General features: G+C 42.5%; 1 protein-coding gene across 4 annotated transcripts in view; it reads left to right on the forward strand.

Moving 5' to 3' along the window:
- Window positions 1-14,395, forward strand: part of Atrnl1 (attractin like 1) — a 527,893-nt gene that overhangs the window by 31,482 nt on the left and 482,016 nt on the right. For all 4 annotated transcript variants that reach the window (XR_008722856.1, XM_055630013.1, XM_055630014.1 and 1 more), the window contains exons 8-10: window positions 1,562-1,649; window positions 9,238-9,493; window positions 11,806-11,989. Coding sequence is in view for 3 of the 4 variants with exons in the window: in XM_055630013.1 (XP_055485988.1) it covers window positions 1,562-1,649; window positions 9,238-9,493; window positions 11,806-11,989 (528 nt within the window). In the remaining variant the exon portion in view is untranslated. The remainder of the gene's footprint in view (window positions 1-1,561; window positions 1,650-9,237; window positions 9,494-11,805; window positions 11,990-14,395) is intronic.

Here is a 14,395-nt window from a genome sequence, read left to right on the forward strand (position 1 = left end):
ACGTCACATGCAGGAAGGCGAGGAAGCGTTCACCACGTCACGCGCAGGAAGGCGAGGAAGCGTACAGGAAAGCCCGTGTGACTTGTTAAGAAATCTGTGAAAGGAGAGGATGGAGTTAAGGGGAGGGTGGGGACATGAATGGAGGAACGGAGAAGAATCTATGCATTACACTTGTGTGTGAATCCTTTGAGCATCCTTTTACTTACACTTGGGAAGACTCACTCTGACCATTTGACTGAGAACAGAGGGGGATGGAAAAGAAGGGTAGAAGCAGGGATTTTGCTAGAGTGAAATGATACAGGGAATGAGTTTAGTGTAGAGAAGAGCAAGAGCTGAGCCGCAGCGGAAGGAACAAGTGGGGTTCAGGAAGACACCCGGTGTCTGCAGAGGGATGCGGAAACGGGGTGCCTAGGATTTCTTCAGAAGGTGTTGGGTTAAGAAGCTTTCTGGAGTTGGAGTAAGCGAGGTGAAAGACCCATGGTGAGAAGCTGGGGGCCGCAGAGTGCTGGCTTGACCGGAAGTAAGGGCACAGTGGGGCTTGTTTTTAATCTTTTTAAATTATTTTATTTATTTTATGTGCATTAGTGTGAAGGTGTTACAGACAGTTGTGAGCTGCCATATGGTGGCTGGGAATTGAACTCGGGTCGTCTGGAAGAGCAGGCAGTGCTCTTAACCAGTGAACTATCTCTCCAGCCCCCAATCTTTTTTTTTTTTTTTTTTTAATACATGTTTGCTGATGTAGTAAGACGAAGGGGGAAACAAACAGAGCAAAGGGACAGTGGAGTTCCTCTGTGGTGGGCTCACTAGGTGCCTGAAGGCGGCATGTGACTTTCCAAGCCGCCGCTTGCATGTGTTTGCCAAACTAAGAGCCACCTGGAGTGTGGCAGTCCGCCTGGAGCGCTGAGCCCTGGGCACTTCAGATGCAGCTCAGAACCTCAGCGTCCATAGCAGTAGATTCTAGAAGTCATGCTTTTGTGTCACAGTATACAAGAGTAGCTTACTTTTATGAAACTTTTGCTAATAACATTTATTTTGCACAGTTTAAAAGAATTATTATCAAGTAAGTTGTATTGATGTGTAGGAAATAAGCAATTCCTGATGAATTGGTTATTTAAACACACATGTATAGAGGATAAGTGTAAGTACTGAAAGCAAATGACTATTGAAAAAAGGGAGATTTTTATCTATTTCCAAGGAAACCTGGATTTTATTTTAACTTGAAAGTCGAGAGCTCGTTATTTTTACGTTAGGCTCGTTGCAGTTCTTTGACGCACTTAGACCAGTTTTGGTAATGAGTGGAGCGGGAGCTGCAGATGGGTGATGTGCAGGTACAAGGACCACTGAGCGCCCCCTCTGCTCGCTGCACGTTTAGGTGGCTAAGCCCCAGCTTAGCTCTTTTGTGACGGGAGCATTTTAACAAGTTTTAATATGGCTCATAAAATTGTTAGTTGTTTGTCCTTTTGAGTTTAAAGAGAACTTGGATTCAAGTGAAGAAACTCGTGAATTAAAGAACTGAAAAGGACTTTTAGCTTACTAATCTAGTTTGTTTTCCTGTGTTTAGTTACAATTTAGAAAGCAGTATATGGAATGTAGGCACTGTCTCGAGAGGACCTCTTCAGAGATACGGACATTCTCTCGCTCTCTATCAGGTAAATCTCTTGATTGAAAGAGGTGGTTACTGTCTTCATTTGGGTTAGAGAAATGCTAGGTCTCAGGTTTCTGTCAAGTGCTCAGTGAGAACGGTAGACCACAGGGCACCCAAGAAGGAGAGCTAACATTTCATTATCTTGTGTCATGTTGGGCATATGCAGCAGTGAAGACTGAGGGCTTTTGGTGGGGTTCCCTCCCGCAGGTATTTGTTTTTGCGGAACGCCTTTGTTAACTACCCCAGGCTGGCTTTGAACTGGCTGTTGCCCTCACATTTATGTTCCTTCTACTCTGTTCTTGGGGTCTTGGGGTCGTAGCATGCCTGGTTGTTTTATTTGTGGGGATGTATACATCAATTTATTATTTGAATGATGTTGAAGTGCATTTATAGTATATAATCGCCGTCACCGTTATCGTCACGTATGTTTTAATCTTGTAAAGCTGCAGCGCTAACCATTCCTCCCATCTTCCAACTCCGGTAACTGCCAGCTTTCTGCTCGTTTGAGTTTGACTCCTGTAGGTGTCCGCTGTGAGCAGAATGAGACGGCCTCTGTTCCGTGTGGCTGGCGTGTTTTCCTCAGCATACTGTTCAGTCTCAGGGATGTGGCAGTACAGACGGTGCGCCACTGTGTGTGCGTTAGGGAAACCCGTGCTAACGGTGCTGAGAGCTCCCACCTTTCGCCATGGTCAACATCTGTCTGTCTGTATGCTGTCAGTTCTTTTAGATGCTTGGGAGCAGAGTTGGTGGCTCATGTGGCAATTCTATGTTGAGTTTTCCGGGAACCTCTACACTGTTTTGTATACTGGCAGTGCCATTTTACAGTCTGTTAGTGTTGACGGCTTCCAGCTTTGTCTATGGTTCTGCTAACGGTGCTTTCTGATTTTAGATACTAGGTCCTTGTTGATAATAGAGTTATTAGTTTATGATCTGCAGTTAACTAGCAGTTGGTACTGTTTCGTAGTTTTTTTTGTTTTTTTTTTTTTAAACAGTGTCTCACTGTGTTACCCTGGCTGGATTGAAATCTGTTAAATAGTGTTACTGGCTATTGCATATCTACTTTGAAGATGTGCTTACTCAAATCCTCTGCCATTTTTATATTGGCTTGCTTTTGTTGTTAAGTTTTAAGAGTTTTTCGTGTATTGATATATTAACATTTCACCAGCTATGTGGTTTGTAGGTATTTGTAGGTATTTCTCCTTTTCCCTATCTGCTCACTGTTACAGTGCTGCTCTTTTGTGCGTGGAACTGGAGATTGACCCTAGGGCCTCACGTGTGCTACACAAGTGCTCTTGCTCCGACCTGCGTCCTCTGGTGGTGCAGGGGATTGAACACCAGTACTTGCACGTGCTAAGCACGTGCTCTGTCACTTAGCTATGTCCTCTGTCAGCCCAAAAGTTCTAGGCTTATGTAGTTACAATTTATTTATGATTTTTGTTTTTGGTGACTTATATAGGAAATCATTACCAGATTAACAACATGAAGCTTTTCCTTTATACTGTTTTTTCCTCCCTAACTTTACACATTTTAGATCTTATGTTTGTATCTCTCTTCAACTTTGGGATCTTATGTGTTTTAAGTTCAGGGCCCAGTTTCATTCCACCTGTGGGTAAATACTGTCTTGGAACCCTTTGTGGAAACACTGTCCTTTCCCATTAAACTGTTCTGCCATTTGGTCGGTTTATTCTGGGCTCTCTGTTCTGTTGTATTGGTCCATACATTCATCTTTATTCTGTTACTGCTCTGCTTTGCATTCTGTAATTCTTAATACCTTTGGAAGTCAAAGAGTCTTAGACTTCAAATTTGTTTTTGTTTAAGATTGTTTTGGCTATTAATGATCACTTAAAAGTTCTATGAATTGTAGGTAGTGTTTCATGTTCCAAAAAAAGCATATATATATATATATACATATATATATATATGGAATTTATGTACTTAAAAAATTTAGGGCCTAAAATAATGGGTTTTATTAATTTTTTTGTGTATGTGTGCAGAATAAGGGCCTATAGAATGGGAGGGAGTCACTGTCAACTGTATATGAGATAGGGCATTAACAACAAGAATCTACAAAGAACTCAAAAGCTGAACACACCTCCAGAATTCATCTACTCAATAAACAGTCAAATCAACTGAACAGACAAGTCTCAAAAGAACCACAAGCAGGAAACCATGGGCATGGCAGTGCTTGTGACTCCAGGACCTGGGGAGGTGGCAGCAGGAACCTGAGTTCAAAGCCACCCTTAGATACATAGCAGCCTCAGACTAGTGTGGGCTCCATAAAATCCAGTCTGAAAAAAACCAAACTTCAACAAAAAGAGAAAAAGTAAAACTGGCTAATAAATACATGGAAAATGTTCGTAATTCTTACTCGTCAGGGAAATGCGATTAAACCTGAGATCCCATCATCACCAGGAAAACAAATGAAGGGCCAGAGATGGCTCAGTAGGTAAGATCACTTGTTGCCCTTGTAGAGGATTCAGGTTTGCTTTCCAGTATTCATGTTGTGGTTCAAAATGCTTGGGAACTCCACCCTCTTTTGACCTCCACGGGAAACAGGAACACATGCAGTACACATATATACATACATGCTGCTTTGCCCCCTCAGATCAGGGGATGAGGTGAGAACTATATCCAAGCTTTACAAATACATGGCTTGGGCTGAGCCCAGAACATTTCTATCATTGTTCTGTTAATCCCTAGGCCTGGCCTCCATACAATCCAATCTTTTGCAAGCCTGGACCTTGAAGGTTTCAGCTTCCAGCCTCCATCTGCTACCCTAGGCCCAGAATATTTTCAGCCTCTGAGACTTACTGTGAATAAGCCCACCCTTTCTAGTTCTTTCTGACTCTGGCTGGTCCAATTCAGCTGTTCTGGCTCACTCCTTTCCAAGCTGACTGATTCAAACCAGCTTCTCACTGAATTGCTGTGTTTGAAAAAATTGCCTCTGAACACCACAAACTGGACTGTGCAAACTCAACTGCACTCAGCCTTACTGTACTCCAGAACTTTACTGTACTGTCTCCATGAACTCTCCTGCCCTCCCTCTCTCTCTCTCTCTGCACCACTCTTAAGTAGTTTCTCTTTACTGTCTGTTCTTATGAGAGTTGGTTTTTTACTGTCTCTGACTCATTCTGTCAGATCCTTCTCTGATTCCTCACTTTATCTGTCCCTCAATTAGATGTCATTGTTTGAGATTAAAGGTGTGTACTAAGGACATGTCTGTATTCCAGCCAGATTGTGAAAGGAACTTTTATTTTTCTGTTTCAGTGGCTTACTGCCTCTGCCTGCTAACCTAGGCCTAGTCCTGGCAGCTTCTAGGCTCCATACAATCTAACATAGGCTTAGAATATTTTCAGCTTCAGACTTACTGCTGAATAAGCTCACCTTGCTTGTTCTTGCTGAGCTCTGGGATGGCTGGTTCAACTCAGCTGTTCTGTCTTAAACTCCTCCACCAGGTAACTTATTCAATGTGGCTTTTCCCTTGGCATTTGAATTGCTCTGCTTGGCCTTAAACTAACTCCAACAATCTGCTCTAATCTTCTGGTTTCTTCTCATTCTCTGGTTCATTCTGCCTTTAACCTCTCTCTGTAAAACTTTCCCAGTAAAGCTGCCTCTTGTCTCCCTCTGCATTGCCCATTAAGAAGCTTGTCTTTCCTCTCTCTCCTCGTGAGAGTTGAGTGTATCCTCTTCTGTCAAATCTTTCTCTGATTCAGGGGATCACTGTTTCTGCCACTCAGTTAGACATTGCTTTCAAACATGGTGCTTCCTTCTACAAACTAACTTTACCATCACTGTTTGGGATTAACGGTGGGCACCACTACACCTGCACCTAAGCTTGTCTTTACCTGAAACCTGCTCTATCCCAGTCTGGCCCTGAACTCAGATCTGCTGGCCTCTGTCTCCTGGATTAAAGGTGTGTCTGTATTACAGATAGATCACACAGACCCAGAAGGTCTTTGGATGTGATCTCTTGCCAGAACAGCCATGTTGCTGGATTAAAATTCCTCAACATAAAACCAGACACATTAATTAAATCAGCTAGAAAAAAAAAGTGGGGAATACCCTAGAACTCATTGGTACAGGAGAAAACTTCGTGAACAGAACACCTACAGCACAGGCTCTAAGAACAACAATCAATAAATGGGACCTCGTGAAATTGAAAAGCTTCTGTAAAGCAAAGGACACCATCGTCAAAACAAAGCGACTGCCTACAGATTGGGAAAGAATCATCGCCAACCCTTTATCTGACAGAGGACTCATATCCAGTATATATAAAGAACTAAAGAAGCTGAAAAGAAACAAACCAAGTAATCCAATTAAAAAATGGGGAACAGAGCTAAACAGAGAACTCTCTGTAGAGGAATATCGAATGGCAGATAAACACTTAAAGAAATGCTCAACCTCATTAGCAATTAGGGAAATGCAAATTAAAACAACCCTGAGATTTCACCTTACACCCATCAGAATAGCCAAGATCAAAAACTCAAGTGACAACACATGCTGGAGAGGTTGTGGATAAAGGGGAACTGTTCTCCACTGCTGGTGGGAATGTAAACTGGTACAACCACTCTGGAAATCAATCTGGCGCTTTCTCAGACAACTAGGAATAGCGCTTCCTCAAGATCCAGCCATACCACTCCTAGGCATATACCCAAAAGAGGCGCAAGTACACAAAAAGGACATTTGCTCAACCATGTTTGTAGCAGCTTTATTTGTAATAGCCAGAAGCTGGAAACAGCCCAGATGCCCCTCAACTGAAGAATGGATGCAGAAACTGTGGTACATCTATACAATGGAGTATTACTCAGCAATGAAAAATAAGGAAATCATGAAATTTGCAGGTAAATGGTGGGACCTGGAAAGGATCATCCTGAGTGAGTTGTCCCAGAAGCAAAAAGACACACACGGTATATACTCACTCATATAAACATACAACATAGAATAAACCCACTAAAATCTGTACATCTAAACAAACTAAGCAAAAGAGAGGACCCTAACTAAAATGCTCAATCCCCATCCTGAAAGGCAAAGAGGATGGACATAAGAAGAAAAAGAAAACAGGAAACAACCTAGGAACCTGCCACAGAGGGCCTCTGAAAGCCTCTGCCGTGCAGACTGTCAAAGCAGATGCTGAGCCTGATGGCCAACTGACGGGCAGAGTGAATGGAATTTTATGTAAGAAGTGGGAAATAGTAAGAGCTGGAGAGGACAGGAACTCCACAAGGAGAGCAACAGAACAAGAAAATTTGAACACAGGGAACTTCCCAGAGACTCATACTCCAACCAAGGACTGTTCATGGAGATAACCTAGAACCCTGACAATGCAGCCACTTCTGATGAGAACTGATAGACTAAGATCAGAAGGAAGGAGAGGAGGACCTCCCCTATCAGTGGACTTGGGGAGGGGCATGCATGCAGAAAGGGGGGAGGGTGGGACCAGGAGGGGAGGAGGGAGGGGCTTATGGGGGGGATACAAAGTGAATAAAATGTAAGTAATAAAAGTTACATAAAAAATTTAAGAAAAGAAAAAATTCTCTACATGTAGGCAAACAGTCATGCACAGAAAGTAAAGTTAAAAGGAAAGGAAACAGGCCAGCAAACATTGTCAAGATAACAGTGAAAGGGGCTCTTGCACACTGCTGCTTGGACGGTGATGCGCCACAGCCACTGCGGGGTCCGGATGGAGGCTCCATAAGAGCTAAGAGCAGAACCGTGAGGTAATCCAGTCTCCACTCTTGTTTCTGTCTGTGAAGGGTCTCAGTCAGCACACCTCAGAGACACTGCATATCCATGCATATTGCGGCACTCGCCAGAATAGCCAAGACATGGAGCCAGACCAGACGCCCACCAGCAGCCGAAAGGATGGTGCAAATGTTATCTGCACGGTGCTTTATTCAGCCATAAAGACTGAAATCGAATTATTTGTAGGAAAATGGATAGAACTGTGTGCCATGTTAAGCAAAATTAGCCAAAAACAGACAAAATTGCCTGTTTTCTTATACGTGAAATCTGTACTTAAATATTAGTATATTTACAGGATATGACGTAAGGAGGAGGGCACGGAAAGAGCAGTTATGGCTGACACAGTGTCCCATCTCTACGTGAAAACTCTAGAGCTGGTCACACACACACAATTTCATGCATCTGAATGTCTCTTGAGTCGTCTTAGCACTGTGTCATAACCGTTGGCCCGTAGGCACATCCATTTACTTTCAGGTGTCTCCGGACTCTTCTTCCTGTTGTGCTAATGTGTGCCCGGACCACACTGTCTGGAGATTTGTTTTGTATGAAGTTTTAAGGAAGTTTGTGCTTTTCTGCAACCCTTGCTATTATATATGAGTTTTAGAATGGCGTTTCTGTCTGCTTCGACAAAGAAGCTAGGTAGACTCCCGCTAGAGCGTGCTGAGACTCCTTTCACCTCAGTGTTACGTGTTCTGAGCCCCAAACATGGAGTAGCTTTCCATTTATAGCTTTGCAAATTTCGTCTGGGTTCTGTCCCTTCGGTTTTGAACTCTTGTAAATTGATTCCTAAAAACTGGTGTTCAGCCTAGTTGCTTTGCTACCTTTGCAAGTATGTAGCCACGCACGTACTTTGTTCACGAACCTTAAGCTGCGGTAGAGCTGGAATCACTCGCTCACTCTGCTTCTTCGCATCTTTTATTTAGAAGGTGATGTAATCTGCTGATAGAAATTGAGTTCCATCCCATTTTTATCTGGACTTTATTAGTTGTTTTTTTTTTTTGTGTGTGTGTGTGTTTGCCCTAGATAGACCTTTCAGTACAGTTTTCAACAGAAGTGACAAAGTGGGCGCTCTTATCTTATTCTTGGTCTTAGGCGAAATCATCCTACATTCACCATTAAGGTTAATTTTAATTTAGTGTTTTTCTTAGATAACCTTTATCAAATTGAAGAAATCATCTTTTTAGTTTGCTGAAACATAGTGGTCTGTACCATTTTTGTCTCACTTATACGAATCAAATGTGAATGAAATTAACTGGATAATTTATAAGTGCGATACAGGTTTACCTTAGGTCAACTAACAGCATGTAATATTTTCCCGCAGCCATAAATGGTTAATAAAATACACTCTCAGTGATGTGCAAATGTCCGTGTTTTTGGAGAGTGGTCGAGAGTAATAAGAACAAGTCAAACAGGCGACATAATTAAAATGCAACTCTTATGGTCGTTCCGATACTGGGAATACTTTCCGTGGGTGAGGCCAGTGAGCTCAGGTGCTGCCGTGTGGAGCCGCCCGTTGTAAAACCACTGCAGTCTGAAGCATTGCGTTCCTGAGATGTTTAATGCATTTGCCCACTCACATCGGTTCAGTGCATGGAAACAAAAATATACTTAGTAGAGCATATAATGTGAACATTTAAACTAAACGCATTAATGCAACTTGCTGAAAGCATAGTAACGCTCCCTTTCGCTTTGGTTGCTGTGTTCCATGAGAGTTTTTACAGGACGGAGCTGCCTGAGGTAGGCTGTGGGCCCTTTCTAGCATGTAGCATTTAAATAGGGTCTTTTAAAAAGTCGATGCATGGTGCTGAGAGATCACCACTGTCTCCTGACGTGTGCATTTTAACTTACAGGAAAACATCTTTATGTATGGAGGCAGAATTGAGACTAGCGACGGCAATGTCACAGATGAGCTCTGGGTCTTCAACGTACACAGCCAGTCCTGGAGCACGAAGACCCCCACCGTGGTCGGGCACGGCCAGCAGTACGCCGTGGAGGGCCACTCGGCGCACATCCTGGAGCTGGACAGCAGGGACGCCGTCATGATCGTGATATTTGGGTACTCTGCGCTATACGGCTACACCAGCAGCATACAGGAGTACCATATCCGTGAGTGCCTTCACCGTGTAATTTCTTCATTAGTTGGTGCTTGGAGCATTTTCACTTTTAATCTTCTAATTATTTGGTCAAATGGTAAATCATTTTAGATTGGAATTATAAGGCAAGGACTAATGCTTTTGAATATAATCTTTATGATTATATTTATGCTAGATTTTTGTCATTTAATATTTGGGTACATCTCTTAGCCAGATGAGGGGGAATGTTATACACTCATTTTCAAAGATTTACAAATAGTTTAAGATGTGAGACACTCCAGTAGATGGTGCTGTTCCCTTGGATTTTACCTATGAACCAAAAGCTGAAATTCGCTTATGTCGTTGTATAGTTCATGATTTTTAGGATTTTAATTTTTTGTATTATGTTCTTGGTCATACTTTTAGGCCTCTGGTTACTTTAAGGTAGATTCTCAAGGATAAACTGTTGATTCCTGGAAGAGGTTCTTATTTACTGTGTGCAGGTGGCCTGGTCAGTGTATGCCTGATTTTCTGTACTGTTTTAATTTTTCTAGTACCTCTCCCCGACTCCTATGGCATTTCCAAGTAGTGATAACTTTTTTCTATAAATTTTAATTTGTCTACAAACATTTACCTCATAGTTGCTGTTTAAATTTACAACTGTGCTCATTTCTGGGGGTCTCCCTCCTTAATGAGCTCCTCCTTTTGGCTTTTGTGTGAACAGCACAGTCAACCTTGAGTCCTTGTACAGTCTCAGGATGAGTGCTCCTGTGCGGGCCGCATTAGCAGCAGGAATGTCTGCGTGAGGGAGGTGCCTTCCGTGGCCTCGCCCGAAGTTCTCCTAGAGCCTGCAGCGCACTTTTTATTACAGATGTGTTACTCTTTAGGCGCTGCTGAGCCTTTCTACTTGCTGCACATAGTACCTCCCGTGCTGTCGCTCTTGGACCTTTCCGTTTCGTCCTTTGCCTCTGATCCTCCCTGTGCTGTCCTGCTCACCCTTCCAGCTCTGCCTGCCTTGCGTTCATAGTAAGCAGTATGGCATCACCCTCGTATTGTGTGCCACCTGTCAGGTCAGCTTGTTCCCGTCCAGTTTTCCTTGCTGACTGTTTCATAAGCGTGTCTCCCTTCTCTAACACGCATGCTGTCAAACACACATGATGTGTTTCATGTCTTCACAGTGTCATTCGGTCATGGAGTGCTTTGCTGGATGGAGGGCACACCAATGCACTGCAGTGGCTGGAGGGCTGGTGTCCCTGCCAGATGTTAGCTAACACACGTATTGTCTGGTAGATTGTGGTTCCAGTTAGGAACAATCCCTCTGTAGAATTGCAAGGGGAGTTGTGGTGGATTAAAAAGTATCTGCGCATTCACTTCCTTTTGGGTTATTCTATAACCAAAATTCTATTTTTATTCTTTTGTTGGTTGCATAGAAGTGGGATGAATTTTTGAGTATTATAGAAATAATAGATGAATCATGAGCATTTGAAAAATTCTGTGTATTAGGAAAGTGAAAATTAAAATGTCAGTTTTTCTTTAAGTGGTGTTTACCGCTGTGTCCAAGTGCATTTGAGCTGCTGCTGTAATGCCTAGGTGTCTGATGTCAGAAGGGTAAAGTTCTTTCACCCTGAAAATGCCACAGGAAAGAGCACACAGCAGGGAACAGATAATGTTGGAGGATGTAAGCTCACTGAGCCACAGGACGCAGTGCTGGAGAGCGCTGCTGGGCAGGAGAGGAGGCTCATGTCACCCGCTCCTGCAGAGGACATGATCAGGTCCCAGCAGCCACCTGGCCTGCTGATGTTACAGACACAGGAGAATGTCTTCTTTTTCCTTTGAAACGTTCACTGGTGTGCCCATGGGTAAAACCCAGCGATATGATTGTCAGGAGAGTGCTGAAACTTTAGTTCTTAGGGCCGGCACCTTCTGAAGTTTGCTCAGTTAGCTTAGGTTTCAGGGCAGAGGCCATGTAATTTTTATCTTTTTTATATCACTAACTTATTTCGAGTTTGTCACACGAAGGCACCAATATGTATTTGCTATATATTTTATTTTATTAAGGACTATTTTTAAATAACACAAATACACATAAAAAAGTTTCCCCTTTTCTCTTTTGGTAATACAATAATTGGATTTTCAGTGTTTCAGAAGTTATTATGGGATACCAAGGACAGTTAGTCCTTCGTCAGCACTGACTGTAGCATCTTCAGCTATTATGTGCTGAGTGAGTGCTGTTCAGTTCTAGCTACTTATAAAAATGTTAACCTAGTGGCTTTTGGGATACTTTGGTTATATTTTTAACTACTGTTTGAGTTTCATGATTTATTTATTTATTTTTTTCTGCTACAGCATCAAACACTTGGCTAGTTCCAGAAACTACAGGAGCGATTGTACAAGGTGGATATGGCCACACAAGTGTGTATGATGAAGTAACCAAGTCCATTTATGTCCATGGAGGCTACAAAGCATTGCCAGGCAATAAATACGGGCTGGTGGATGACCTCTATAAGTATGAGGTGAACACCAAGACCTGGTGAGTAGAGATGGAGAAAATCTGATAGTGGTGCACAATAATATTTTATTGCCTTTTCTCATAAATATATTTTGATAGTGTTCTTTCCCCTTTGCCTGCTCCCCCCAGACCCTCCTCAACCCTCTACCCATCAACCCCATATTTTTTCCTCTTTCAGTAAAAAAACACAGACACACCTTTAATCCCAAACAGTGACGTCTAAGTGAGGGGTACACAAAGTGAGAACCAGAGAAAGATGTGACAGAATGAATGAGAGATAGGATCCACCCAGCCCTGGAGGGAACAGACAGGAAGGAGAGACTACTTAAGAGCAGTGCAGGGAGAGAGTGGAGTTCTGTGCAGTTCTGTTGAGTTCCTGCCAATCTGTGCAGTTTCCCTTCAGTTTGTGCGGTCAGTGCAGTTCAGTTCATTGGGTTCAGAGGCAGTTTTTCCAAGTAGAGCAATTCAGTAAGAAGCAAGAGAAACCAGTTTGAATCAGGCAGCTTGGAGAGGCGTTTGAGCCAGAACAGCTGATTTGGACCAGCCAGCCAGAGTTCAGAACTAGGAAGGGTGAGCTTATTCAGCAGTAAGTCTCAGAGCTGAAAACAGTCTAGGCCTAGGTTAGCAGACAGAGCCTGGAAGCTGAAGTCTTCAGGGTCTGGGCTTGTAGACTATTAGATTGTATTTAGGCTGCAAGTTTATAGGTCCAGGCCTAGGGATAATTAGAACAGAGATAAAAATACTCTGGTTCAGCCCAAGCCTTCTATTTGTAAAGCTTGTGTATGGTCTCATCTCATCATCTGAGGAAATGAAAACAACATTTAGACTGTATATACAAACAATATAATTTAAATAATTTCTGAGCTCATACAAATACCTATAAGTACTTCTATTACATTCATTTTAGATGAGTGATTTTGTTTACCATTATAATTTCTAGCTTTGGAATTATATATGCAGGATTTGTTCTTATTTATACTTTTCAGCTTTATAATCTAATTTGAATAAGATACAAAGCTTATGGTATTAAGATATATTTTTCATTTTTAATATCTAGCAGTGCTAGGCACACGTTATAGCATCCTTCTCATGCTCATTTGTAGTAATTTTTCTGAGCTGCATGCATTAAAGTGACATGGAGATGTGTTCCTGAAGTGGCATGTAGCTCTGAGGTGCCATCTGCCTCCCACATCAGGGAAGGTCCTGGTTCTCAGTAGCAGCTGAAAACAGAATTTCTGCTCCTGCCCATGGGGCAGATAGGAACAGTAGCTCAGTAATATTTTGATACGTGTCTCCCCAATTAATACGGTGATTCTGAGTTCTTTTAAGCGCCCATTTGTCTCTTTTTGTTTAATGTATGACTTATTTATATCTCTCACATTCAATTTCTGCTAGAAATACTGATTTTTTTTACTTATTGTTTGTGTTTATAGTTTTGAAATATATATATATATGTATATATATTTACATATATATATATTGCTGTGCTTGTTTCTTTTGCAGAATCTGGGAAATTATGCTTTTTGTTTTAAGACAATAAACATGTCTTTTGAAGGTGTTTGAGTGCACTTAAGGAAAATTGTTTGCTAGAGACTGATTTATTATCCTTTCACTTTTAACTCAATGCCTTACTTCCCACATTGTCTAAAAAGAGTAGGGGTTGTGAGACCTCCTCTGGGAAATGAACAATAATATTTTAAAGATGAAAAAAGATATTAAGGCACACAACGAAGCAGCTTCCTAAGTGCTAAGGACAAGGGAAATTAATATAATTATAGTAAAATCCCCGGAAAATGAAGACAAAAGTAGAAACAAAGAGGACAGGTGTTCCCTGCCTCAGAGGCGACCCTGACTGACCGACGACCAACCAATTCTCCTTGTTCTGTAATGCATATGTGTTGTGAGAAGTGGATGTGCATGGGTGTGTTTGCTCTGTGGTGGGCACACACGTCTGTGCGGTCACATGTAGGCCTGCATGTGCATGCCTGTTGAGCTTTGAGATTGGAGTCATCTTATTTATCAAGGAAGGGTCTCCCAGATCACCACAGAGTCACTGACACAGCTCTCCCGGCTGGCCTGCTTACTCCAAGGATGCTCTGCCTCTCTCCTCCACTGTCCACGCACTGGGACTCAGGTGGGCTACCACACCTACGTGCCTTCACCTGGGCTCTGGGGAGCTGGGGTCTACTCCCTGCCCTAGTCACTTAGTAAACGCTTCACCACTCGAGTAGACAACTGCTTAACTGAACACATGGAAGCCAGAAAACACGGTGCTTTCAAGTGTCTGAGAGACAGCCAGCCTAAAAGTCTGTACCTAAAGGAAATAGTGTTAAAAAAGCAAGCAACATAATGGCATTTAAAAAACCCAGCCAGCCAACCAGCCAACCAGCCAGCCAGCCAACCAGCCAACCAGCAACCAGCCAACCA

The sequence above is a fragment of the Psammomys obesus genome, unplaced genomic scaffold (genome assembly GCF_907164565.1).
Source record: "Psammomys obesus unplaced genomic scaffold, mPsaObe1.curated_primary_1811, whole genome shotgun sequence".
NCBI classification, from domain to species: domain Eukaryota; kingdom Metazoa; phylum Chordata; class Mammalia; order Rodentia; family Muridae; genus Psammomys; species Psammomys obesus.